Here is a 25,138-nt window from a genome sequence, read left to right as displayed (position 1 = left end):
CAATGTACAGGCGGTTGACCCGTATCATAGACCTGCACACTCAGGCTAGGGCAGTCGTTGCATTAAGCTTGCCGGATCGAGAACTGCCGTGCCACCCGCGCTTAAAGATATATATAGAGAGATGGACAGCAAGTTGGGGGTTATCACATTAGATATCACATGAGATGTCACAGCCGATGTATGATTTGGCTGCAGATACACGTGCCATGGCTCCGAATAAGAGAGGTTCTGCTTCTGCACTTTTACTCCACAATGTAGAACGGAGTGATGCGAGACAAGGCCAAGGGCCAATTGCAGATGGTAGGGGCAAGGCCGAAGACACCTGGCCGCGGGTGATGGGTCCGAGGGTACGTCATGGGCCGGCGCATCGCAACCCGACTGTTTCGTCGTTGTTGTCGATTCGTTCCACAGGGGTGTGTAGATAGACGTGGCGATAGATGAGAGTCGAAGACAGAGTGGCATTCCAGAATCGCAAAGAAGCATCATGTTCGTGAACCAGGATGGACCGCCGATACTTCGGCAGACAAGATGATAAAAATAGCTTTCAACTGCCTTGGGCACGGCGGCTAGCCCTTCCACAGTGAGCTAGTCTGCCGGCGGTGGTAGGATATCCTTGTTGTGCCCTGAGTAGAGACACGGCCGCGGCAGCGTGACGCTGAAAGGCGACTGGTACCTGCATATGTGATGAATGACGGTGATCTCTGTCGCCGCAAGCCCTATGTTGGAGTCTGCATGCGTGCTCCATTTCCAGAGCGCCGGGAGGGGTGTGCAGAATACAAAGCAAAAAGACCCACGACATCAATGTGCTCCATGTGCTCCATGTGCTTTGTGTGAAGGTTGCTGTGTGGGTGCACGGCGGCTAGCCGCATTGGCGTTCCCCTTTGGCCAGTCTGCTGGCGCTGCGAAGGTTGCAAAGTGTCGTCGTTTCTTTCCATTGTGATTCGTGGACTGCGAACATGGACAACTGGACAGCCTTGAGCGCAAACAGGTGCCGTGAGCTGTTTGGCTGCGACAGGTGGGCCGACATGTGTTTTGTTTGTTCGTAGGGCTTGCCGTCGGCGCCTCACCCCACGTCCTCGACCCCCCAGAGAAGGTGACAGGGGCTCTCGGTGGACGATAACGTCAGAACAGGGGCGTACTGGGACGAAGAGAGGTGTTAATGTTGACGTTGGGGGCCATTCGCGACGCCAAAAATAGATGATCAATGATCATGATCCTACCGCGTAGCCTTGGCGCCTGCTGGCCCTGGACGTGAGCTACTCGCTGCTACCCTTTACACATACCACAAGACAACACCCCAGAAGCCCCTTTCTCTCCCTTGCCTTGACAGGAGCTGAAGAGCAGCTGTCGACTCGGGCAGGCGAGTGACAAAGCCTGGGGTTTTCGTTCAGGCCATTGTGAGTTTCACATGAAGCAAAAAGAAAAGTGAAGCATGGAATGCGGGGATGGACCCATTCGACGAGAGCGTGGTAAACGGACGAATGAGGCCATGGCAGGTTCCAAACCCAAAAATAGAAACGAAATTATAAAAAAGTGAGAAAAGCTCGACTCAAAATGAGCGAGCTCGTCAAAATGGATGGAGTCGAGATCGATACTTTTGTCCATGCAACTTGCTGCTTGTGTTGCGTTGGCCAGTGTCATACTCCACACATCATACCTTGTTATTTTTACCCTTTACACCAGGTTGGTTCGTTGGTTCTGTTGGTCCGTGTTTGATGGATGGGCGCTTAGAGCTGTTGAACGAGCGGCTATTTCGTGCTGGAGGCAATGGTGGTCTCTGATTCGTGAATGCTGGCAGTAGTGGGCCGTTCGTCTAAGTCACAACTTCAAAACTCCCAAAACAACGACAAAAGAAATGGCAAGAAACAGCACATCCCTCTGGAAGCCGAGATGCAGCTCATATGCATACCTAGAGACAGCGATAAATTGTCCTCCGCTGAGAAGGACTTGCGTTTCTTCTGGCATTGTTTGGGCTAGTGTCTCGACGAGTTGCCGAACTCTGTGGTCCACATGGTGACATCGTCCAGAGTTGACAACCCACTCGCCCTGACGACGCGGTTTCAGCCGTTATGGATGGGGTCGCAAAAAACACAAAAAGAGACTTTGTGGAAGGCGGTGAGAAGGGGCATTGGCTGACAGGTCATCGCAGCCGCAATAGGTGAAAAGCCTCACTGGCCCTGCACAAAGGCGGGACTGCAATGCACCACGTCTTGTGTCAACGCTGGGGGTTGAATTCTTTGGACAGCAGACGGGAGCGAACGACATGGAAGAAACGACAATAAACGACAATAAACGAAATGAAAGACGGTCGCATTTTGGGCCTCATCTCGGGTCCCCGTGCATCGTAGATTATCCGCCCGCATGACGAGAAAAAAACAAAAACAAGATAAACAGCAAAAATTGTATGCGCATGGAACCGAGTCAAGCAAGGACAGTATGGGGTTCCATATGTGCGCAATGCGCAAAGACAAAATGCGGACAAGATTCAGTTAACCAGGCAGTTGGGAAAAACGGCCCCCAAAACAATATCTCGACATCGCTTCGAGTGGAGCAGACCAAGTGACCAGAGACTGGCCAAGGACGAGCCAGAAGTAGCAGGTAGCCAGGTCGTTCGCGAAGACAGCGACAATGGTGACCAGTATCAATCTCGTAAAGCAGAAGCATCATGCAGGTCAAGATAGAAGACAGAATGCGAACAGCGATGTACGGAAACGAGAAACAAGTGGCAGGACACAAGGCAAGAAGCAACAATAGACGGAACCGAGAATAATGCAGCACCGTGACTAAGCATGCGAAGCGTATCTAAAAATACTCTCACCATGGAATCTCATCGTGGCCTGCAGCTAACTGCCAGGGGCCAGATAGATGAAGTTTGGCAAAAACCATAGCTGCTGGATTTCAGCCGGGCCCGACATTCTTATTGCGTGTCGTGCTAAATTTTTTCATGGCGTCGCTCGTCATGTTCTCATTTTCCCCGGCTGACCAGTAGACATACTCTGTAATTAAAAGATGTTGTGCAGATGGCTGTATCCCAATCTCGTCTCAATCTCGTCCCAATCTCGCCATGGAACGAAAAGGCCGGGCAGGTATGGAGTGGGTGTGAGCGTTTGCGCCGTGTTCGACAAGCGCCGCGCCCTACTTTTGGCAGTTCATAAAGCCGACAAAAAGGGGGTGTGATGTTGCAAAAACTGCCGGTTCAAAATGAGCTTTTCACCCAGTTGTAAATGTGTTGGCCAATTACACAGATAGGAAAGAAAGCCGTATTGCACCTCGTCGGTGGTGCTGTTGGTAGGCGTTATTGGACCTGTTTGTTCGCGGGTGCATGCTTCTGTCGATGTTCTTTTTTCGTTTATGTTGTATGCCCATTGCAATCTCGTTTCTCCCGCTTCGCTTACTGCTGTAGTTACTCTTGTTTCTATTCTTGTCGTCGAGACCCGGTTTTGTTGGTCCGGATTTTCTCTTCTCAGAATTAGAAAATTAGAAATACCACACGGTCGATCCCCTTGGTCATCTCCGTTCTGTTTGAGAGTGTGCATGTAAGCAGTCAGGACGAGGCGGCCATCAACGTAATACTCCGCAAGTCGTACGTCGTGCTTGCATTGAAACGATTTCTCACTGCGGAGCAGGCTTACAAGCACGTCGTGTTCACCAGGGACCCCTTCAACGCACACCGGTTCTGGAGAGAAACGAACGCTCGAGGGCGAAAGCATATGGCAGCCATCGTTAATCGTCCACTTTGCAGCAATGTTACCATTCTCGTATTGGGCTGTTTGGTCTGTTGGTGAGGGATATGCTTCAAAGGAGTGTGTTGGAGCAAGATGACGATCACTGCTGCTCCGCTGTGGCGCTTGCGCTGATGCATGGAACTTGTTACGTTCCTGCAGCCGGGGCTGTACGCCCATTTTGCAAACCGTTTTCCCATTCGTTTGTTCTTCTCGTCCATGTTCTGATGCATTTTCTTCTTTGTTCGCCGTCTTTTGGACGCCGATTATGTTCTTGTTACGCGGACTGTCGACAGAAACAAGCAACAAGCCCAGGCAATGGGATGTCATCCATTCCTCTCACCGCCCCTGCAGAATATTACGGCGTGAAAATGTCAACCTGCAGGTGCAATTGGACGATACACTTTGATAACGCACTTGTGCTGTGTTTGCCATTGGAGAGCGTCATTCTTGCCTGTTTCCGTTGGCTGCCACGAGACGTCGGAGCCGATGCCTTTTGGAGGGTGTTGACTTGACTCTTCGAACTCTTTAGTTCCGAGACAAGCGCGTTGAAAACAAAAGATTGCCAGGAACCGATAAAAGGCCGGCCAGGGCCAGTGCCCTTTTCCGCCATCCGCGCTCGGCCATTGTTTCTGGTTATGCATCCAGCTCTTTGGACACATTTTGGTTTGTAAATTGCATTCTGAGCATGCTGTGTGCATGGCCATGTTCTGTGAGGCGTTTTGCCTGTTGCCATATTCCCAGCAATGTTGGTCTGTTGGTTGGCGAGGCTTGACGGAGCACGGCTCGTAGGCCGCGAAGGGTGGTTGAAGACACTGGTCGTCAATTGGGCCCCTGTTGGAAACGGCGGTTGGGCCCTTCGGCTTCTAAATATAGTTCGTCGACAACGCACAGTCAGTGGCCATGTTTCGACTTGTTGTTTTTTGCGTAGTACTCGCTTTCCCACGTGCAGACAATTTTCCGGCTACTTTTGTTTCGTGGCTGTTTTTTCTTCTTTTTTTCAAAGGCTTGCACTTCTCTTTGACCTGGTTGTTTCGCCATTCCTGCAAGACGGTAGCGGGCTTGTTTCGAGGGCGTATGCGAGAGAGCACGGTCGCGGCTCGGCCACGGGTATGAGCAGGAGCAAGAAGAAGACAAGGCCGAGACTAGCTGGCAATTGGAAGGCCTGGCCTAGGGGAACGGGTTTATCCTGCAGTATTGTTGCCTGACAAAAGTGGACATGAGAACAGCTTTTGTTGGCTAGTCCTGGTTCAGCCTGACCCTGGCGTTCGCGGTCGACTAACATCGTTCTGTTGATTGGGGGCGGGAAAGAAAGCCTGGCTTCTTAGGCAAAAGGGACCAGAAAGCGCCAACCGCTTCGTCGATCGGCCGTCCGGTTGTTTATTGTTGCCCGAAGAGCCAACCTACTTTAGACTTTGTTGCATCAGTGGTCTGTCTGTCAAACGAAACTGATGCACAGTATGGCGACTACTTGCTCATACGGACCGTTCGCATACAGAGTACGAATATACGGGAAGCTTACCGTGTTGTGAAGCAGCTTCTGAGCTCGTTCCCTAATTCGGAAACATTACCCGCCGCGCTACTCGACAGCATGGTTGTAGCGTGATGGATCAAGCAGCGTTGTGACCAAACGCCATGGTGTTCCTTGGGTGGCTCGCCGCGGCCCTTTGGGGCTCTCCCCCCCGGTCCACTTGCGTCTACCCCTAATACAGTTGTACCTCGTGAAATAATAGTTAACGCAGTAAGTCGAACGTCGTATGTTGTTGCCTGCCGTGAGTCTCCGCCGTGTCGACTTTGGTGCTAGTCCAAAGTAGTTTGTCAGCTTCTGTAATACGGCACAAGCAGCTGCAAGACAGACGCTTAGACGAAAAGATGCCTGCCCGAGTTCCTGGCCCTGGACAGAGATGGTCGACTCCAAGAGTGCGGAGTGCCGTTGGTGGGCTCCAGTTGTCATTCTCAGTATAGGGATACGCTGGAGAGCAAAGGGATGTGCACATTCGCTGGTAGCCTCTCAACTTTGGGCTTACACAGAAGTTGTGGTCCTGAATTCTAAACGGGGATTGTGCCGTAGTGTGCTTCTCCGGGCTGTTCCTTCATATCAGGTGAAACGAGAGGATTTGTTTCTTTTTTTCTTATCGTTTGATACGGGGTAAAAGAATGGACAGGAGAGACCCTTGTAGCTGCTCATCATGCTTGTAAGACTGCCGCAGATGAGGGTTTGCGAGAGGGTCGTTCGTGAGGATACAGAGAAGTGACGCTCGTTCGGGGGACTAGGCGCGAATGCGGTGCGCTTTTGTCACCTCACACAAGCTCAAGCTCGTATTTTTTCGCGTCGCCCTGCACTGCCGCGAAGCGTCGTTACCTGCCCTGGGGCATTTATTGCAGGTACTGGGTCCTTTTTTATGAGGTTTGCGTCTTGAACTGGTACGCCGAGCTTTGGGAAACTTGCCTGGACGGGTTTAGGCTTGAAAGTTGATAACAAGTCCTAAAAGGGCCCCCAGGATCGTAACGATTAGGCCCGTTTTGATTTCCACGAGCTTGCACTGTGAGAATCTGCCCTGGCCGTGAGATCAAGGCAAAGATGTGTCGTCCTTTGTGAGAAATCTTTGTTAGCTGTGTCGTTCAAAGTCGTCCGTTGTCAGAGCTCTGGAGACGCTGGTCAGGTTCGGCGTACTGCGTTGCAATTGCATGCAATGGGGGCCGTCATGGGAAAATCCAAGCAATGGCCGGCCTGTATGACGGGGTGACTGGGCCAATCTGCTACATCCCATGCCTCTGGCTTGCACCGGAGCTTGCACCTGTGTGTTGGCGTTTGCGGTCTTCTCTGTTTCTGTTGAGTTACCGGTAGACGCGGGTGGGGAAAGCCGCTGAGGCCTGGCGAGTCCAGGCGCGAGACCAGGGTTCCAGAACTTTTGTTGCTTCATACATCACACGCTGGCAGTGCGAGGCTTGAAGCACGCTGGATGGATCCAACATTCGATCTGGCTGGCTTGTCGTGTCTGGGGATCAAAGTTCTTCTTACAGTGTCCAGGCCAGGATGACGAGTGGACAGTCCTATGGGATGTCGCAGCCGTAAGTCCGTCGTAAAAAGCGTGCGCACGAGTACTTTTCTTCTTGTCTCATTTCATTTTGCTTTGTTTCGTTCCATGCTGATCCAACCGTCGGAAAGCCGCAGTTCAGAAAAGGGGCCGAAAAATAGAATGTTTTCCTCGGGCGGTCGGTAGCAGAAAACGAGAAGGCGCCGTCGTAGGGCAATTGCTCAAAAGGGAAATAGTGGTGGGCGGGAAATAGAAGAAAATGGGCAAGAACTACCCGCGCCAAACCGCCTTTGAGCGAAGTCACGATGAAAGCCAAAAGAATAAGAGGCAATACGGGCATCCATCGTAGCGTGGACCCATCTCGCTTATCATACTCATCATGTTCATTATGCCCCCTTTGTACCCTGCAGCCACGCTGCTTTTATTCGTCTCTTCATGGTGCCGGTGGGCTAGTTTCTTTCTCGCTCTTTCCATTTTTTCATACCTTTTCGAGATTTTCTTCTTTCCTTTTTGGTAGTTGCCCCGATGATTGATCGCTCCTTCTTTGTTTTCTTAGCCCAGTAATCCACCCATCTGTTCCTTCGAGCCGTCCAAGATCCTCTAGCGAGCTCCCATCGAGCTTCGTTCTTTCCCTTTCCTATGCGTACAGTGGAGTGATTACACAAGTGAGTATTGCGTCGAAAGACTGCAACAGGGCCATCCGGAGCTATCAGAGGCAGGTGCAGAACACATGTTCAAGATATGGCTCCGGAGGAAGTAGCGTGCCAGCGTTTGGAGCGTTTACGAGCTGTGGTTGGCTGGCGCGACAAAGAGGACCAAGCAGAAAGGGGACACTGCTGTTGGAGCCATTGGAGCCATTGGAGCAGTTGGAGCACTCGGAGCACGCCGCGGTCGAGTGGTAGTCGACGCTAGCGACGCTGGGCGAATGCAGGGCGACACATCCGCGTGTTCCCGTTGGACTTTTGCAGCTTCTGCAGCTTCTGCAGCTTCTGCAGCGCTTCACTTCCAATCACAGGCGAGCGCGCTGGCGGTGGTGTGCCATGGCGTGTAATGGTACGCCTGCGTGTGCCCTGGAAATACCCTGGCAACCTGTTTCTTGCGGTCGCAAACCTGTGTCTCAAATCGTGCAACGTCCGCGGAACATTTTGAATTCTTGCGAGTCGAAGCGGCGGACGGGCGTTCCTGCCTATTGTTCTGCCTATCGTTCCTGCCTCGTGCGCGTTTCTACAAAGAGTTGGAATCCGCGCGCGGTGGATGCCGTTCCTTCCCTTGGTACCCGAAACTCACAAATTACGCCGTAATACGACGTACGGGATGGGACTCTTTTTTCTGTGCTATTGATCGGTGACCGGGAAACTGCCGCTTTGGGCGTAAGTTCTTTTCTGTTCTCCATCAAATTAACGGGGTCGCAGTAAGGCTTTCGTTCCGCGCCAGTATGTGGTACCTCGTACTCGTAAAACGTCCAGCAGGGCCTGGGGTAAGCTACCGCCTGGAAGTCGAGTATTGGGTACATGCGGCATGCGGCAGAGGAGGAACCGCAGAGTGGCATGTAAGACACGTCGCACGCTTTTCAGCGCGGATGGTGTGGTGTGGCAAGATTTTGGTTCTTTGTCTGGTTTCGTTGCTTGGGCGCATTTCGTTCGCTCCCTGACCATTCATACCCGCTCTTGCCGGGGAAATGAGTGGGTTTCCTTCCCCCCAGTGCATGCTTTGACGACGCAAGCGCAGACGGGGGGTGTGGGAAGGGCGTGATCAGGCCCTACAGACAGGCAGGGAAAGAAAGAGCGGCTCGAAGGGGGCGTGAGGCTAGACTCGCAAGACGGGGGAAGGTGGGATGGTGGGTCTTGAAAGGCCAGACAGAGTATCACACGGCAGGCGCACGGGAACTGGATCACTTTATGGTGCACTCTTGACAACAAACACTTGGCTTTCTGTATTTTTCGAGTGCAATGTCTACTTAGAGTGGACGAACGGAGGATGTGCGAATTAGGAAAAGGGCTACTCGCCTGTTTATTGTCACACAGATGCTGGGACTCGCCCATGTTGCGACCGCCGAATGGCACAATGCATCGTATGAGATGGAGTGCAAGGCTTGGATACGAGATCAGCCCATAGAGTAGACATACTCTGCAGTCGCTGAAAATACTGAATATGGTCGACAAAAGATGCGGCCTCGTTAAGCATATTGTGCGATAGTTTGCAGAGTCATTGCGAGGCACTCGTACCTGCTCCTTTGTGTTTCCTTGGACACAGGCAGCTGCAAAATGCAAGAAACTGGGAGGGCCATTCATGCTGCACCGGAGACAGAAATCGCAAGCCGGCTAGGAATAGAAAGCAACAAGCAAATGCCCAAACGGCAAGAACTCGGGGGACGAGGGAACATGCGGTGCACAACGAGTCGTGCCTTGACGGAGCGAGAACGGCCATGGTCTCAGCCGAAGGGCGCTCAATTTGCAAGTATTAATTGCGTCGGAGAAGGCAACGGATCCAAACGACATCTTCCGTAACCATTAACATCATTAGCCGCATTTGGCCGTGCGGACTAGGCTGCCTGTGAGAACGATGTTGTATGTCCCCTACTGCTCGGTGTTCATGACGAGCGTACGAATTACTGTGAACACTTATGATCTTTGCATAAAACATCTTTCCTGTTCCAGTCTTTGGGATATAGCTGAAGCCCCCCCTTTCGTATTTCGTTTTGAAAACCACTTCGTCTTGACTCCGCATCGTGAACTATCGACCCTTCCTTACTATGAACGGCTCAAAACGACGCACCGACGGAGCCTCGCTTCCCCAGGCACACAGTGTGGCCCCGCTGGGGCGCACTGAGGCACGCTTTGCACTAGCGACAGTTAGGGCCTCACCCAGCTGTTGGAGCTAGTGCTGTCTACCTAGTGTGGTTAGGTGCGACGCGTCCCGGCCGGCAGCGACAGGCGACGGGAGTGTGCGTAAGGGTTAGTGCACACTAACTAACAAACGTATACCTAGCATGAGCAACCCAGCAAGCAAACACGCTATGAAAACAATGAGCCCTTGAAAGGCACACGGCATGGCGCCGCGCACAGGAAGAAGGTATGAAGATGAAGCCGATGCCCAAACAGTTGCAGAAAGACGATATACCGCAGAGGAGAATGGATCCGGTAGTCGCCATGATCTGAGCAGCTGATTTTCTGACAAGGTTGTAGTGCTACATCACGGCGGGCAGCTGAGCAACGACGTTCCCGAGACGCTGTTTCCTAGCCCCGACAGGCGTGCATGCCTTTGCTCTTCGTGGGGTCGCGGGATGTCATGCTGTCCCCACTGCATACCGTCTATCTGAGCTGGGGCCAGCATGCCGTGCATCGTGCCTGCCGTTTACGTGGCGCATGGACAGCGACGATTTTTGACGGGAAGACCTCTTTCGCGGAGCGGGCCTTGTTCTCTTGTTGCCCTACGAGGAAGGTGCGGTTCAGATAGGCTGCTGCTTCGCATGGAGATGCGTGGCAGGCGACGTTCGTTGCTGTTCGGCTGTTTGACCTTTCAGCCTCGCCTCTCAACATGCCACGAAGCTCCTGGCGTCAAACGGTCCTTCCTCCATTGTGAGACCCAGAAACGGAAGGGACTCGGAAGGTCGACTGGGCTGGCCGAGATGCGAGACACATGGGGTTGACGGTGCCGAGTCCAGAGCCCAGCAAGTCCAGACCTGGCCAGGGCAGGAGCCACACTTGAGGCTACGGGACAATCGTATAATAATAGTAACGGAATAAGATGCTGATCCAAGGGATATCCGAGGACTTGACATCAACTCACAGGCGAGACTATGCAGGAGGAAACATTCAGAATCTTGGTTGCATCATGGCAAGCGCATCCCAAACTCGCTCCTGCCAGTGGAATATCAAAAAGTTGGGGGCCGTTTTTACCCTTTCCTCGGGCCCTCGTCTGAATCTTCCATCTTTTTTTCTGCTAATCTCCCAATCTCCAATCTGCCAATCTGCGCCCCAATCAAGGTCTTGCAAACAAGACCTCCGTTGCCCGAGGCATATCCCAAGCTAGCCACCTCGTCACGCCGGCCACACGCCCCCCGCCCCCTTCCACTGGCGCACTATTAATCGCGCGCCAAAACTCAAGCGCCCGCCCAAGTCTGGCCCCTCTCCTATTCGACCACTGGCTTCGGTCTCCTGTCGTCCTGCTCCGCTTCTTTTGGTTCGCCCAACCCCTGCTGTCTCGTCTCTGTCTTTCGTCTTGTTGCAGTCGCCGTCGCCCCACTGTGCACATCGTGTGTAAACTTATTTTTGGCTGGCCAGATGGCCCGACCCAGGGGCCAGGTGAGGAACGAGCACGGAACTGTGAGAGAAAGCGATGGCCACACTCTCCTCTCCGTACAGCTTTGCGACTCACTCTGAATGTATCTTACTACGGGGCAATAGGTTATCGCCGCTCTCCTCGAGAGGTCGCTTCTGTTTTATCCGCGGCGACGTATGGCCTGCTATATTTGCTGCAAGGATGTCTGCTGAGTAGTAATTACGCCAAAATATGGGCATGCAAGTATATTATCTCACGTCCAGAGCCACGCAGAGACCAATGTGTAAGTCAGACACACTGCTGTATTATTCCACACGAGTGCAATGGCATTCACAGCGCTCACGGCAAGGTAAAACAAATCTCACATTGGTGGATAGACCAGACCACCAACAGACCAGTAGCAAAGCAAAAACCTGGGAAGAGCGGAAGGGAGAAAGCAGAAAGCAGCAAGCAGAAAGCAGCAAGCAGCAAGCAGCGAGCCGGGGACTGCATGGCCATGACATAGACGCTCATACAAGTCATACAATGCGGATATGAGCACCTGAAATTGGAACAAGAGAAAAGCGACACAAATGAAATGGAAAAAGCGACAGCTTGTGAAATGTCGAAATGACTTTTTGCACAGGGCAATCGCCCTCACTGCCGCCTGCCGCCTGGGGTTTGGGGGAAGGAACCACCCACATTCTGAGCACTAGCAAAAATAGCTTTGGGCCCGCGCGTTGGCTTGGCTGGCCACCTTCGTCGCTTGCCCAGTGCCGCCCATCCCAACACCCAATTGATCCGCACACCCCTCCCCCCGAAACTCGCACCCCCTCTCTTTCCGCCTCTACTTTCCTCGCATCCCACCCCTGACCGCCGAATAACATGGCCCAATAGCGCACAATAGAGGAGGAACGGAGGGCCAGACCACTGGAAGGCCAGCAAATGGAAAGGGAAGAATCGAAGACTTCGAAGCGCAACACGACGAATGGAAGGAGCGGCTGCCACGCCCCCTCCCCTTCCCCAATTCGACCAGTGGAGCGCGCGAGACGCAACGCTCAGATGCACGGCGTCGGCACGCCTTCTTTCGTTGTTGGTTCAGCTCATTGCTTCGGCCTTGCGCTCTGCCTCTCCTACACAGTACACACACCCCCCTCCCCCCATTTTCACGTCCGCCCATGGCCAGACGGCCGCTTGGTCGATTTTTTAATCTTTCTTGAGCTTCTCAGCTTCTCCGTGTGCTTTCTGCCTCTTGTTTTTCTTGTTGATTTGTCGCCGTTTCCTCTTTCCCTCTTTTCATCTCTTCGTCTCTGCGTCGACGTTTGGACCTTCTTTTTTTGACAAAGTATTGAGACGCAAACCGCCAGCGCTTGCTGGCCCCTTCCTTCCTAAACGACTTGCGAATCCGTCCCCGTATCTGACTCGTACTTTGTCCTATGCGCCTTCCTGTCATCTCACATCGTTCCTTCCGTTAGAATCTGTTTTCTCCCTCCTTCCTCGACCGTGTCGTTTGGCGTCTTCTTCGTTTCTCCTCCTGCTCCTCTCCTTCCTTCCTTGTCACCTTCGCACCCCTCGTCGCTTCCCGTTTTGACAATCGTCTCCAACTCCTCCTGCCTTGCCTTTTCTACAGCTGGCCTGGCCAGGTCTCCACTCACATCTCCCTGCGTCCGCCGCTTTCTCTGTTCCTCTCACTCACTCTCTCTCATCACCATCTTTCAACCTTCTTCTCCTCCGGCCGCGCAAACTTTGTATTGACATCGCTACCCCGGCGCTTCTCCGTGTTTGCCGCTCTCGCCTTTCCGTCAAGTGCATCTGGCCCTACCCCTGACCGCACTAAACCTTTCGCGAGACCCTTCGACTCATAAGGACGAATGCTCCTCGCTCTTCTCCTCTGCATCCTTTTCTTTCATATACTTGAATAGGACTGACCTCGCCTCCTGTTTACTTTCTTTTCTCCTTCACTTCTCCTCTCCTTGCTACTTATTTGTCGACTCGCACATCTTCTTGATTCTCCCTCCTCGTCTCACCATCGCTTCATCTGGCTTCTGTTATTTCGTCGCCGCCCACTTATATCGACGCGCGGCTTGGATTTGGAAAGATCAGCTCATTGCGCCTCGTCTCGCCCGCTTTGCCCGTCTGCAGTCGCTGGTTCGTTGCATTCCTGGGCGTAGCTTCAGCGCTGCCATTGTCTGGTCCGAATACTACAGAAACGACAAACTACTTTCGCCATCTCGCCCTCTGGTCATTTTGTCTTCTCGTGGGCCTCTTGATATCCCGTCCTGGTCTCCGTCGAGACGCAGCAAGAGCAGGATTGCAACCCTGTTCCCACTCTCCGCGAGAATCTAGGAGACCGTCGCGCTGATATGCGCATGTCAGCAGCCGCGAAAAGCCGTGTGGCATCGTGGAGGAGGATGACTGATTTAACAAATCACGAAGGTGTCAACTCACCGCCAAGCCCCATGGACGACACAATCGAGGTGCGCCTGCCGCCATCCATTCAAGCAGCGCACGACGAACGGGAGTACAACCTGGACCGTATCAGCCCCAAGACCGCTGAGCCCCGGACGATGCCCGACGTGTCCGCGCCCACCCGGCGCGAACGTGATATCTGGGGCACATCTCCCCTGGATCGCTCACCACACCGCTCACCAGCCTCCACCTACCCAAATCTGGAGAATCCCGAGGAGCCGACGCAGAAGCGCAAACGATCGCCGTCTGTGGAGGAAACATCGTATCGCCAAGATACGCAACGAACCCGCCCGCCTCCGCTCCAGCACCAGCGCGGCGATTCAGATCTGCCACGAATCTTGACCGCCACGGAGACCGCCGCGGCAGCAATTGCGGCAGCATCAGCGGCATCGCGTGCGTCCAAGGACGGCGAATCTGAGCCGCCTCGCACGTCGGCAGAACCCCGTGATTCATACGACATCTCTCGCAGCCGCGAGTACACCTCCAGACCGTATGCCGACGAAGAGCGTGAGCAACAGCAACAGCAGCAGCAACAACAACAACAACAGCAACAGCAACAGCAACAACAACAGCGCGAACAGCAGCAGCGCGAGCAACACCATGCCGACATGTGGTTCTCTCGCACCTCTCGCGATGACCGTCAAGCCGCTGGCCCGTCGAACGAAAGTGCCGCTTACCAGCAGCATCAGCACCGACGCTCCGGATCGGTCCACTCTCCCGCGGAAGACCATTCCGTCAATGATGCACGCCAGCTGGACAAATCGGTGCCGCATGCCAGTGCCTCTCCACAGAGCGAATATGGCGTCAACAGCCCGGACGATGAAGAGCGGCCAGCCGTTTACGGCGCTCCTTTTTCGCCAAGCAACCAGAAGATCGGTCCGCCTCTGCAGCAAACGGACCCGAAGCGTCGGAAGCGCAACTTTAGCAACCGGACCAAGACCGGTTGTCTCACCTGTCGCAAGCGCAAGAAGAAGTGCGACGAGACCAAGCCTGAATGTATGTTTTTAATACGCCATATGAGACCATGCGTCTTGCTTCAGCCTCGCCACCAACGCAATGTACTAACCACGTCAAATATAGGCAGCAACTGTGTCCGTGGTGGTTTTATTTGTGCTGGCTACCCACCGCAGAAGGGCCACTGGGGCAAGCCAGACCTGACCAAGCCAACAGTGCAGATCGAGTCCAAGGACCCAACGTATGTGCCACCCGGTGCCTACGGCATGCCTGGTCCTGGCAGCGGTCTGCAAGGCGGCACATTCCACCAGCAACGACGCGAATCGCTTCCTCTGTACCGCGGCCAGGCGCTTCGTATCCAGCCGCCACAAGGACGCCCTATTGTGACAGACGACGACCGGCCCACTGCGTCCACCCTGCCCAGTGCGCTCACCAGCTCGGACGGCCACAATAAGCTTTCCGCACTGTCTGCATTTTCTGCGCCGGCAAATGTGTTCCCGACGCCCGTCAGTGCGGCCACAACGGCCCCCTTCCCGGATCGTACGCCCAAGGAATACCAGCGGGTGCCGCCGCTACACGACCTCAGCCGGACAACCGACCCGGAGACACCGCAGCTCCTGACGCCACTACCTCAGATCAACATTCACAGGTCAGGTAGTCCTCCTTATCGGCAGCCATCGCCGCAACAGAATCAACTGCAATCACAGCAACAGCAGCCACCACAGCAACAACAGCAGCAGCAGCAGCAGCAGCCGCCGCCGCCGCAGCAGTCTCAACCGCCATCCCAGCATCTCCACCACCGCCAGCTGTCGCAAACCGATGTGTCTCGTCCACCTCCGCCGCGCGAGAATGAACTCGACCGCGAGCACGAACGCCCTCCTCAGCACTCTGCGCAGAACCCGCACCAGCCGGTTCACCAGGGCCAGCACCTGCAGTCCGCACCGCAATTTCACCCGCAACACGCGCACCCCACGCAGCACCAGAACCAGCCGCTTCCGGATCATCGATCGCAGCCGCCTATGCAGCGCCACCAGCCTCGCCATGCACCGTTGCACCAGGACCCCGTGCCAATCGAGAGACAGGCCCGCTTCTTGCACCACCGCCCGTACTCGTCCCAGCCGCTGGCACCTCGTCAGCCGCACCAGAAAGAAGGCGGCGAGGAGGCGGACGATTGCAAAGACACTGAAGAGGCACGGGCCGCGTCAAGACGCAATGTTCCCTTCTTCAGCACCGTGCCGGGCCCGAGACGCGAGAAGGATGAGATGCACGCAGGCCGGCCTTTCTACCAGTTTGACAATGAGTTGGTTGATCTCCGGGAACGCTGTGCGGCGGCTTGCTGGAAGTTCAACAACTCGACAAACCCCAATATCGGTGTCTCACAGAGCGAGCGCACGCGGCTGTTCAAAGAGATCATTCAACCGCGAGGAGCCGATCAGCAGGCCGCCACGGGTCCTGTTGGCGGCCAGGTCGTCGTGGATGCCCCGTTCCACGCCGACTACGGGTACAACATCACCATTGGCAACGCCGTCCACATTGGCCGCAACTGCCACTTCTCCGATGCGATGCCAATCAACATTGGCAACCGCGTGACAATTGGTCCCAATGTGTCCTTCACATCGGCTCCGTCCACCGACCCGATGGAGCGCGACGGTGTGCACAGTGCTCTCCAGGGTCGAGCCATCACCATTGCCGACGACGTTTTTATTGGCGGCAATGTCACGATCCTCGCCGGTGTGCACATTGGAAAGGGTGCGGTCGTCGGCGCAGGCTCCGTCGTGACGTCGGTATGTTTTTAATCACTTTTCGCCGGCTGTCCTCTTTTTTCATGCCATTGTTTGGTTACTCATGTACTAATTTTGCAATAGTCCCTTCCTGGATTTACTGTCAGCCATGGCACCCCTGCTGCTGTCAAGCGGAGCACGTCACAAGTGCAAGCCTGATTGCTATCAGCTCCTATCCGCCATCTATTCCATTTAATATCTTGCTCTTTTCCCCAGGCGCATTTCATTTTGTATCTTTTATTTCCTATTTTCTTGACTGGGCTTCGTTTCCTCATGTGTTTTTTTTTGCCCCTCTGAGACTTTGGCATGATACCCCGCGACATGTAGCTTCGCGCATGTGGCTATGCTACTCTTTGTAAAACCAAAAAGAAAAGAAAAGAAAGCAAACAAAAAAGGGGGTCTGGAGTAGTATCAAGTGTCGGCCACATCGACCTACCCGTTGGTGGATGGGGCTTTTGGGGTTCTCGTTCTGTTTCTGTGAAATAACGAGACTACATAAGGGACTCTTTGCGTCTATATTTTTGGGATTCTATTTCTTATTTTATGTTCTTGTATTTGGATAGTTCAGGCTTAAATGTATAATAGCGACAAAACGGGTGTTGGATATACAGGGACTGGTTGCTACATATACTACAAACGAGACATACTGTCATTGTTGACGCCCGTATTCCTTTTCTTGTATGTCGATCGGGTCGAACGGGTCGAACAGTGTTTTCAGCCCTATGATCAACGTCGATAGAGTCGCAAGTGTTGAAAACTAGTTTGCTGAGTAAACAGTAGACAGTGTGCGTCGTTTGCCCTTGCCTCGTGGCATTGACGTTGTAAGCTATGGCCCTTTCAGGAAGGCTCGGAGGTGTTGCTTCCCAAATTACTAGATACGGTAGGAGTTGCCTCGCAAAGTCCGGTGATGTACGAAGGAACGTCGTACTTCGTATTTGGCAGACATGGCCCACTAATTTCCAAAATAGGAAATATGTGAGCTTGGCACCTCCGCAGCGGTCGGACTATTGCACCTTCCTTTCTTTTTCATTTCGACGACTCCGTCATCTCGTCAGGTCCATTGCACTTACCTTGCAGAAAAGAAACCATTGATTGCTGTTTCTACATTTTCAAAAGGCAATTGCCACGGCTTTGTTGTCTTGCACATACCCCTATTCCTCCACTCATGTCTCAATGACCTCGGCGACATGACCAACAAGAACATCGCCAATTACACGTCTGTGTTTCGCGTGCGTTTAGGCGATGATAAGGTGGCCAGCAGTAGCACCACTTCTGCAGCGAACAACAGCAGCAATGACGTCAGCCAGCTCCCACGTCACCCAAGCAACAGCAACAACCCGCCCATTCGCCGGTCGCAGCCCCGGGCCAAGTCGCGCCCTGTCGTGTCCTGCCAGCTCTGCCGCAGCCGCAAGCAAAAGTGCGACCGGCTGCTACCCTGCGGCACCTGCGTCCGGCGCGGCGATGGATCCCTCTGCCGGTACGGAAATGAGGGCGGTGTCACGGGTGTGAATGCAGGCTCCTCATCTGCGGCGTCGTCCTCGGGAGTGAGCGTGGGTGGGATTCCGAGCGTCGGAAGCGGTATCTCCAGCAGTGGCTCTGGTCACAGCAGCGGTCACGGACGGCGACCTGCCTCGTCAGCATCATCAACTGCCCGTACCAGCGGAAGTGCCCCGACGGGTTCGGCATTGGGCATGCGCCAGGAAGCTCAGTTGCGGCTACTACGTCTCGAAGAGATGGTGAACGGCCTGGTGACTCGGGCGCCATCATCAAGAAACCAGGGGGCGACGGCCAAAACACCGACACCAGCCTTTGGGGGCCCAAATCCGGCAGGGACGGGTGGAAGGCAAGCCTCAGAGCAAGGCGACAAGAGTGGTCCCCCTTTCGAATGGATCATGCCCATTGGCCCCAATGGCCCGTCTTCTGCCGTGGGGCCTGTAGCGATGATGCTTGGGGAGACTCCTTTTTCCGGGCCTACTAACTGGACCGCCATTCTTGACAGCATCCGGGACATCCAAAACTACCTCGGCGTGGCGGCATTGGGAGACGCGCCCGAAAACGAAGACGAACGGGAACCAGACAGCAGTGTCGACCACGACATGGATGACGATATTGAGGAAGCCCGTGAGGAAGGGGCTAGCCCAAGCCATACGGAGACCAACCAAATACCAAATCAACAGCCAAACCCACCCAACAGCTTCATCAGCAAGCCGACAATGTACGGCGGCGTGACCGATCCCAAGACGGCCCTCCTTCCCGCCTCTCTCGCATCCCTGCCGGCCGTTTCCAGACGCTCAGCGGTTCCTGAGCCCGCCGAAACGGCCTTACCACTGGCCAAGAGCGTCTCCGTCGTCGAGTTACAAAACAACCTGCCGGCGTATAGTTCGTTTCAGCTGGCGGAGCCAGACGGAATATTTGCTGCCATCGCTGCAGCACCTGGTTTGGCTGCGTCCGACCAATCCAATCCTCCGGCGACGTCACGCCTGGCACTGAATCCACCACTCCCAAAGCACCTGGCTGATGCTATTGCATGCCTACCGCCCCGATCTGACTGCGACCGCCTCCTGGCTGTCTATTTTCAGTCCAACTACATGACGGGGCCATTCCTCCACACAGGCCATTTCCAACGGAGTTACTTGCGCTTCTGGCGGACGGGCAGCCCTGCTGCAGCCAACCCAATGTCACCGCTACTGTGGATCAGCATGCTGGCCTCGGTCTTGTGCATGGGGGCCATGATAGATGGTGGTCGCCAGATGGCTCGGATGGCCGACCGGGAGCCGGGTGCTTCGCATGCGGACCAGCAGGGAGACGGCCAGGGTGCCAGTAGTGGGACTGGCACAGCAGCAGGGCAGAAATCCTCCAAGAAGGCAGACCCGCCCGACTTCAGCAACGAAGATCTCATCCTGGCTACCGAGCTGCGGAAGCTCTCTACGCGCTGTCTCCTCGCAGGCGACTACCTCTCTGGCCGGCCACTCGCGGTCGAGGCCCTCGTTCTGAACGCGCATGTCAGATTGATGCAAAAACGCGACTCCGACGCCGCACAGTGGGCAACATTCGGTGTGGCGGTCAGACTGGCGCAGCGAATGGGCTACCACCAGGTGGATGCGCCTGGCGGAGGCGGGAGGCAACTTACACCGTTCGAAAAGGAGATGCGGCGCCGCGTCTGGTTCTTTGTCGAGTCCTTTGACATGCTCTTCAGCATTCAGTTCAGCATGCCCACTGTGGTTCACGAAGACGAGATCGCTACGGATCCGCCACGCAACCTCAATGACGATGACTTTGATGAAAATTCGGCAGAACTGCCGCCGTCGCGGCCGCCATCGGACTATACGACAGCCCTCTTCTTCATCACCAAGCTCAAGCTTATCCGGCTGCTGCGAAAAGTGATGCAGGTCGCGGTCTGGCGCAACGCCAAAGCCAAGATCGACGAGGCGTCGTCCTACCGAGACTCCGTGACGAGAATCACCCAGGAGCTGCGCTGGAACTACTCCACGGTGCCTGTACGCCTCCGCATGCCCAGACACATCCGCGACTGTCCTTTTAACGACGCCAGCCACAACATCATGCACCGGCTAGGTGTCGAGCTCATGCACCACAAAGCTGTGTGCATTTTGTACCGCGAAGCGCTCAGTTCTGACCGCATGGCCGACGGCGGCGTCGACAACAGGGGCTTTACGGCCCACGAGACGGAGATGCAGCGACATGCGTGTCTCGTCTCAGCGCTGCGCATCCTAGACCTACATACCGAGTTTGAATACGAGACCCGACCGGAGTCGACGGCGGCCACACTTGCGCAGACAGAGGTCCAGCCCTCGCCCGGATCGCCCGGAGCCAACCGTGGTGCGGGTCGGTTGGCTTCAGACCGGAATATGCTCAGCTCGCTAGCGCTGCATGATTTTCTGTTGGCAGCAACGATTCTCTGTCTGGATCTGATTGAGGGCAGCCGCCATGGCCACGGCAGTACAAGAAGCAACGACAACAGCGTGGCGGGCGAGGATGGGACACCAAGCTCACGAGATTCTACCGCCGCACACACCGCGCACGCTACTCCCGCAAGTAGTAAGAACCTAGACCTGCCGCCATCGCTCGTGTTTGCGCCATTCCTTGGTAGCTGCGGATCGTCGCTCGAACAGCGCGCCCAAGATCGGGGCGCCAAGATGGAGGCGTTGCGTACGGCATACGCACTGTGGCACGAGAGGCGGTTGACGTCACGCGATGCCGCACATGCAGCACGGGTTCTGGGCGCTATCGTCACCAAACTATCAACTAAACTGGGCGACTGCGACGCTGGCGAGAGAGATTACGACGCAGCCGGCAACAAGACCCGTCCATGGCCAGATTCGGATAGCCCTGGATGGGGTCGCTGGGACATGGAGGCCCGTGAGCAGCGGCACAAGGACTACGAAGAGGAACTCAAAAAGCAACGGGCGCAACGGGCCGAGCGCGCCGAAAGAAACAAGACAGCAGCCATCGACGGGAGCGGGAGCCAGTCGGACACAGTACGATCGAGCGATGCGAGCTCAACACCGAACGAAGAGACCACGCCGGCATCTCAGACGGCAGAAAGCGCGTCAATTGGGACGCAGTCCCAGGCAAGGTCCCAAGCACAAACATATGAGGTGCCGCAACAGCAGCAACAGCAACCTCAAGCCTCCCAAACGCACCATGCATCGCCGTCAAATCCCCCGCCGCCACCGCCGCACCTCAACTATGCTTACGAGTGGGCCGACCCGGGACCATTTGACGCAGTGCTCAACGATCCAATGAATGTCGACTGGGTAGGTTGTTTATTTTATTTATTTTAATTTATTTCCCTGATTGACCGTCCCTACTAACACAACCATAGAATATGGTGGACTGGTTCCTGCTCGACCGACAGCTGGACATGGATGTGGGCAGCAACGTCTGGTCAGCGGATCTGATGGCTCTTGAGAATTGAAAGGCAATGTAGTAGACGCTATTTGAACGGCAATACGATCTGGACGTTCTTGGATACCAATCATATTTACTATTCATCATGTGCCATTTTCATATTTTCATTCATATATGCGGCTGTGTGGTTTCTATTGACGTATGCATTGGCCTCGCCCTGCGTCTCACATAACTAACACCGCAGCTCAATGCCGCCCTTGCTGACGGTCACGTACTTGACGCCCTTGAAGGGCCGCACACCGTCGCCGAGGCCGCGGCTGCGCTTGGTATCGAGGACAATACTCTCGACACGAACGCCGCTCGCCAACCAGCCCTTGACGGAGAAGCTCACCGAGGCCGAACTGGGCATCAAGATCTTGTTCTGGGCGATTTTGCGGCTGGCCGCCGCTTCGGCCGCCGTCTCGATGGGAGGCGCGGCTTCCAACGAACTGGGTACGGTATTTGGCGTTTTGGGGGCCTTTTTTGTCTTTGCGGATTTTGTTTTTGTTGTGCCAGTGCCCGTACCCTTGTCTTTCTTCTTCTTCTTCTTTTCTTTTCGCCGAAGGGGTGCTCCCTGGGTTTCTGCGCGGTCTTGCTTCGGGGCGTCGTCTTGATAGGGCTCGTCGTCCGTGTATGCGGCAAAACCGTAGTCGTTGTTTGGCCTGCTCTGCTGTCCGCTGCCACCGCCACCGCCAGCATTGTCGTCGTCGCTGTTTTCGCTGTCGTCGCCGTCCAGGTCGAGATGCCCGGGCCGTTGCTGGCCGACCACCGTGCACTGCAGGCCAAAGGACGTCATACCGCTGGCAACGTCCTTGGCCGGGATGTGCCACTCGAGAACGCGCTCGCCCGGGTTGTAAACGGCATCGCCGCGCGTGGGCCGGATCTCGAGCAGGTTCCGCACGTCCGACGGGAGAGGGATGGTGATGCGCACATCCTCCAACAGCGGGGTGCCCGGTGAGCCCGGATGCGGGCCACCGAGACTACGAACGCCTCCTCCACCTCCGCCGCCACCACCGCCGCCACCGCTACTGGAAGGGCCGTTCGGGCGGCCAAAGGCAAATGTGCGGTTGATGGTGGCGCGGACGGCAAAGTCGGCGCCGACAGGGCCCAGGTTCGTCTTGATCTCGACATTGACGGGCATGCGCAGGCCGCTGTTGGCAGCGGTGGCAGAAAATGCGTCGCCGTTGGCCGCGTCAAAGGGCATGAGGTCAACCTCGTAGGCGGCCAGCAAAAACCGGCCGTCGGGCGGCACGAAACTGAGCTCGCCGGGCCGCTCTTTCCAGCGCGCGAGTCGCACGCACGGGTGGAAGACGGGCAGCTCCAGGATGCGGCCGAGGTTGTGCTTGCCCGAGGGCCCCGTCAGCGTCAGCAATATGTCCGGCAAGCCAGAGACCTTGGCGGTAAAGGCAATGGAGCCCTGGGCAAAGGCAGCCAGGGGGCGGCCCGAGGGCGCCAGCGTGACTGACAGCGACTCGACAACGTCGGCGTACATCTCGTTGGATGTGTGGCGGACGTTGGCGCGGCGCCAGGGCAAGGCCGGCCCGCCACCGGCCGCTGCGGCGCTGCCGCCGTTTTGTGGCCCCTTGATGGAGGACGACGATATGGAGGACATGGAGGAGGAGAGGAGGGGGTTGGGCGAGGAGGCAGAGGACAGCGAGGACGACGTGGCCTGGGCGGCGGCAGACGAGAGGGCAGCGGCGGCCTTGCTGGGCAGCGTGATGCTGCCGAGCAGCTTGCCGACGAGGCCCTCGACCTCGACCAGGTCGTGCAGCGCATCGGGCTCGGTGGTGCCCACGGTGCCGGCATCGCACATCTCCGTCAGCAGCTGGGCGACGACCTCGTAGCTCGCCTCGATTTTGCTGGCCAACAGCGGGCTGCCCAGAAACTCCTCGAGGGCGTCGGCGACGCGGTGCAGAAACTCGAGGGCCAGCAGCGGCTCCAGCTCCGACGATGTCGTCAGCAAAAGGAGCAGGCCGGCGTGGACGATGGAGAAGACGAGCGTTGGCGGATTCGTGTCGGAGATGTAGACGAGACTGGCGGGCTGCTTGCGCAGCGCCGCAGGACTGGCGGCCGCAGACGCAGACGGGGAAGAGAGCGACGAGGACGACGACGAGAAAGAAGCAGACGTTTGTTGTTGCTGCTGCTGGCGCTGCTGGTCGAGATACAGCGGGAGGAGCTGTGCCGCGGAGAGCGGCCGCCCCGTATAGGTGTGCGACAATATGGGGGCACTGTTTCGTGGACGGAGAGAGAGAGATTAGCGATTAGCAGGGTTGTGTGGGGAGATTGGGAGGGTCGTGAGGTAAAAGGCCATCGTCTTACTTGTGCTCATCGAAGATGTGCAATGCCTCGATTACCCCGTCCATGGTGGGTTGTGGTTGCCGGAAAGAGCGAGGGCCATGGACTGTGGAAGGAGGAAGGAGGAAAGAGGAAGGAGTGGGAGGCCAGAAATTCGGTGCAAGAAAGAGCGACTGTCGGTGGTGGTGACGCGATGTCGCAGCTTGGGACGGCGGGCACGAGTCGGTCGCATGCCCCGCCAAATCTGGAAATCAGCGGCCTGTGGATCGGTAGCGGATGGCCAGTTTAGGCCTTCGAAAATTACATAATACAGCTGAAAGCGAGACGCTAGACTTCAGCGCAGTTTGGCAGCAACTTCGGCGCCTGCCGCTTTCCAGTACTAAGTATCACTGAACCAAAATTTATCGTCTTTCGAGCGACAGCATGTTCGATCGAGCGTCCCTAAATCACCGGATTCTCTCAACGCACAGACCATCACGACCACCCAACCATGGGCAGCAGCAATATTCCTTCTGTTGCGTCGCTTGACCGGCCCGAGAAGTACCAGGACCTGCTCAAGGAGGACCGCGGCGAAGACTGTCTGCCGTGTCGTGTTGTTGGTGCGTTTTCCCTCCTTTTCTTCTTGGTTTACGTTCTTTTCCGTGTTCTGTGACTTTCCACGGTATTGTGGACAGTTTGACTCGGGCTGACACTCACAGGCGGCGGTGCCTTCCTCGGCCTTGCGGCGTACAGCTACATCTCGGGCACATCCCAGCTCCAGCAACAGCGCCAAGCCATCCTGAAGAGCGGCTCGTTTTTTGGCATGCGCAGTCGCCAGGCAGGCATAGCCGGGATTTCGCTGGGCCTGGCCTGGGCGGGTCTGTGGCGTCTGTTCAAGTGAGCTGCGAGACGGCAGAGGAAGAGACAAAGGGACGGCCCTATATCGAACCAGCGGATGAACAGCTGCTAGCAGCTTAGACAGCCTCACTCCACTCCACTCCCATTGTTTGACACGATCGAGTGTGCCCGACGACAGGACTTTTGTAAGCCCAAATCTCATGTGCAGCTCCATTTGATGTCTCGAAGCCGCGCATCCGAGCAAGCCACGATGTTGGTTGATATCTGCATTCGCAGCATTCCCAAATTGACGACGTTGGGAACCACTTTGGGACATCTACGTGGGCACTATGTACATATTTTACGTGGATAGGCACGATGTATCAATAAGAATGAATCACGAAGCATTATATTGTTAACAACAGTATCTATTGATGGGCTGTCGTGAAGAAAATAGTCACGTGACGGTCTCTGCGTTGAGCCCAGACGTGGAACCATCACCAGTTCATGCTGAAAGCGAAAATGTTGGTGGTGACTCTTTGCTCTATTCCTTTGCGAAGAGCAAAGAGAAAAAATAGACAGTGGATTGATAATTAAAACAATAACAGACAAGCAACACGGAAACGAGAACACGGAAGCGACAAAATAAAAGTAGATACAGAAAAAGAAACAACCGCCCATGTCTTGTTTTTGTTTTCACACCTTGTTTCTCTTCTTTTCGGTTCCCTGTCCCTGTCCGAGGTGTTCCCTTCCCAATGAAAACGAGCAAAGACAAAACTCAGGAGAAGAACACAGCAAAAGAAAGGCCCAATGCATGATTAGCACCAACCCGGAAAAAAGTACCAAAAAGTACAAAAAAAAAAGCAAATGAAACAAATGAAAATGAAACAAAATA

General features: G+C 55.2%; 6 protein-coding genes across 6 annotated transcripts; 2 read left to right on the top strand and 4 right to left on the bottom strand.

The window, feature by feature from the left end:
* Window positions 1–716: 716 nt before the first annotated feature.
* On the bottom strand, window positions 717–935 carry SPSK_05772 (uncharacterized protein; the record flags this gene model as incomplete). The annotated part of the gene is made up of 1 exon (XM_016732507.1): window positions 717–935. One exon carries the CDS (start codon window positions 933–935, stop codon window positions 717–719), a length of 219 nt encoding a protein of 72 aa, XP_016583699.1.
* Window positions 936–3,415: 2,480 nt separating this feature from the next.
* On the bottom strand, window positions 3,416–4,384 carry SPSK_05441 (uncharacterized protein; the record flags this gene model as incomplete). The annotated part of the gene is made up of 3 exons (XM_016732187.1): window positions 3,416–3,459; window positions 3,488–4,008; window positions 4,140–4,384. The coding sequence occupies 3 exons, from the start codon at window positions 4,382–4,384 to the stop codon at window positions 3,416–3,418; spliced, it is 810 nt and encodes a 269-aa protein (XP_016583698.1).
* An 8,090-nt stretch (window positions 4,385–12,474) lies between these two features.
* SPSK_05652 (uncharacterized protein) lies at window positions 12,475–12,917 on the bottom strand (the record flags this gene model as incomplete). The annotated part of the gene is made up of 2 exons (XM_016732394.1): window positions 12,475–12,699; window positions 12,741–12,917. The coding sequence occupies 2 exons, from the start codon at window positions 12,915–12,917 to the stop codon at window positions 12,475–12,477; spliced, it is 402 nt and encodes a 133-aa protein (XP_016583697.1).
* A 466-nt stretch (window positions 12,918–13,383) lies between these two features.
* SPSK_04917 (uncharacterized protein) lies at window positions 13,384–16,383 on the top strand (the record flags this gene model as incomplete). The annotated part of the gene is made up of 3 exons (XM_016731677.1): window positions 13,384–14,485; window positions 14,570–16,227; window positions 16,309–16,383. 3 exons carry the CDS (start codon window positions 13,384–13,386, stop codon window positions 16,381–16,383), a joined length of 2,835 nt encoding a protein of 944 aa, XP_016583696.1.
* A 1,028-nt stretch (window positions 16,384–17,411) lies between these two features.
* On the top strand, window positions 17,412–21,160 carry SPSK_04840 (uncharacterized protein; the record flags this gene model as incomplete). The annotated part of the gene is made up of 2 exons (XM_016731602.1): window positions 17,412–20,999; window positions 21,068–21,160. 2 exons carry the CDS (start codon window positions 17,412–17,414, stop codon window positions 21,158–21,160), a joined length of 3,681 nt encoding a protein of 1,226 aa, XP_016583695.1.
* A 165-nt stretch (window positions 21,161–21,325) lies between these two features.
* SPSK_04899 (AP-3 adaptor complex subunit mu) lies at window positions 21,326–24,478 on the bottom strand (the record flags this gene model as incomplete). The annotated part of the gene is made up of 3 exons (XM_016731659.1): window positions 21,326–23,360; window positions 23,487–23,754; window positions 23,896–24,478. The coding sequence occupies 3 exons, from the start codon at window positions 24,476–24,478 to the stop codon at window positions 21,326–21,328; spliced, it is 2,886 nt and encodes a 961-aa protein (XP_016583694.1).
* Between the last annotated feature and the right edge of the window lie 660 nt (window positions 24,479–25,138).

The sequence above is a fragment of the Sporothrix schenckii genome (genome assembly GCF_000961545.1).
Source record: "Sporothrix schenckii 1099-18 chromosome Unknown Cont49, whole genome shotgun sequence".
In the NCBI taxonomy this organism is placed as follows: Eukaryota; Fungi; Ascomycota; class Sordariomycetes; order Ophiostomatales; family Ophiostomataceae; genus Sporothrix; species Sporothrix schenckii.
This window is presented reverse-complemented; position numbering and strand designations above follow the sequence as displayed.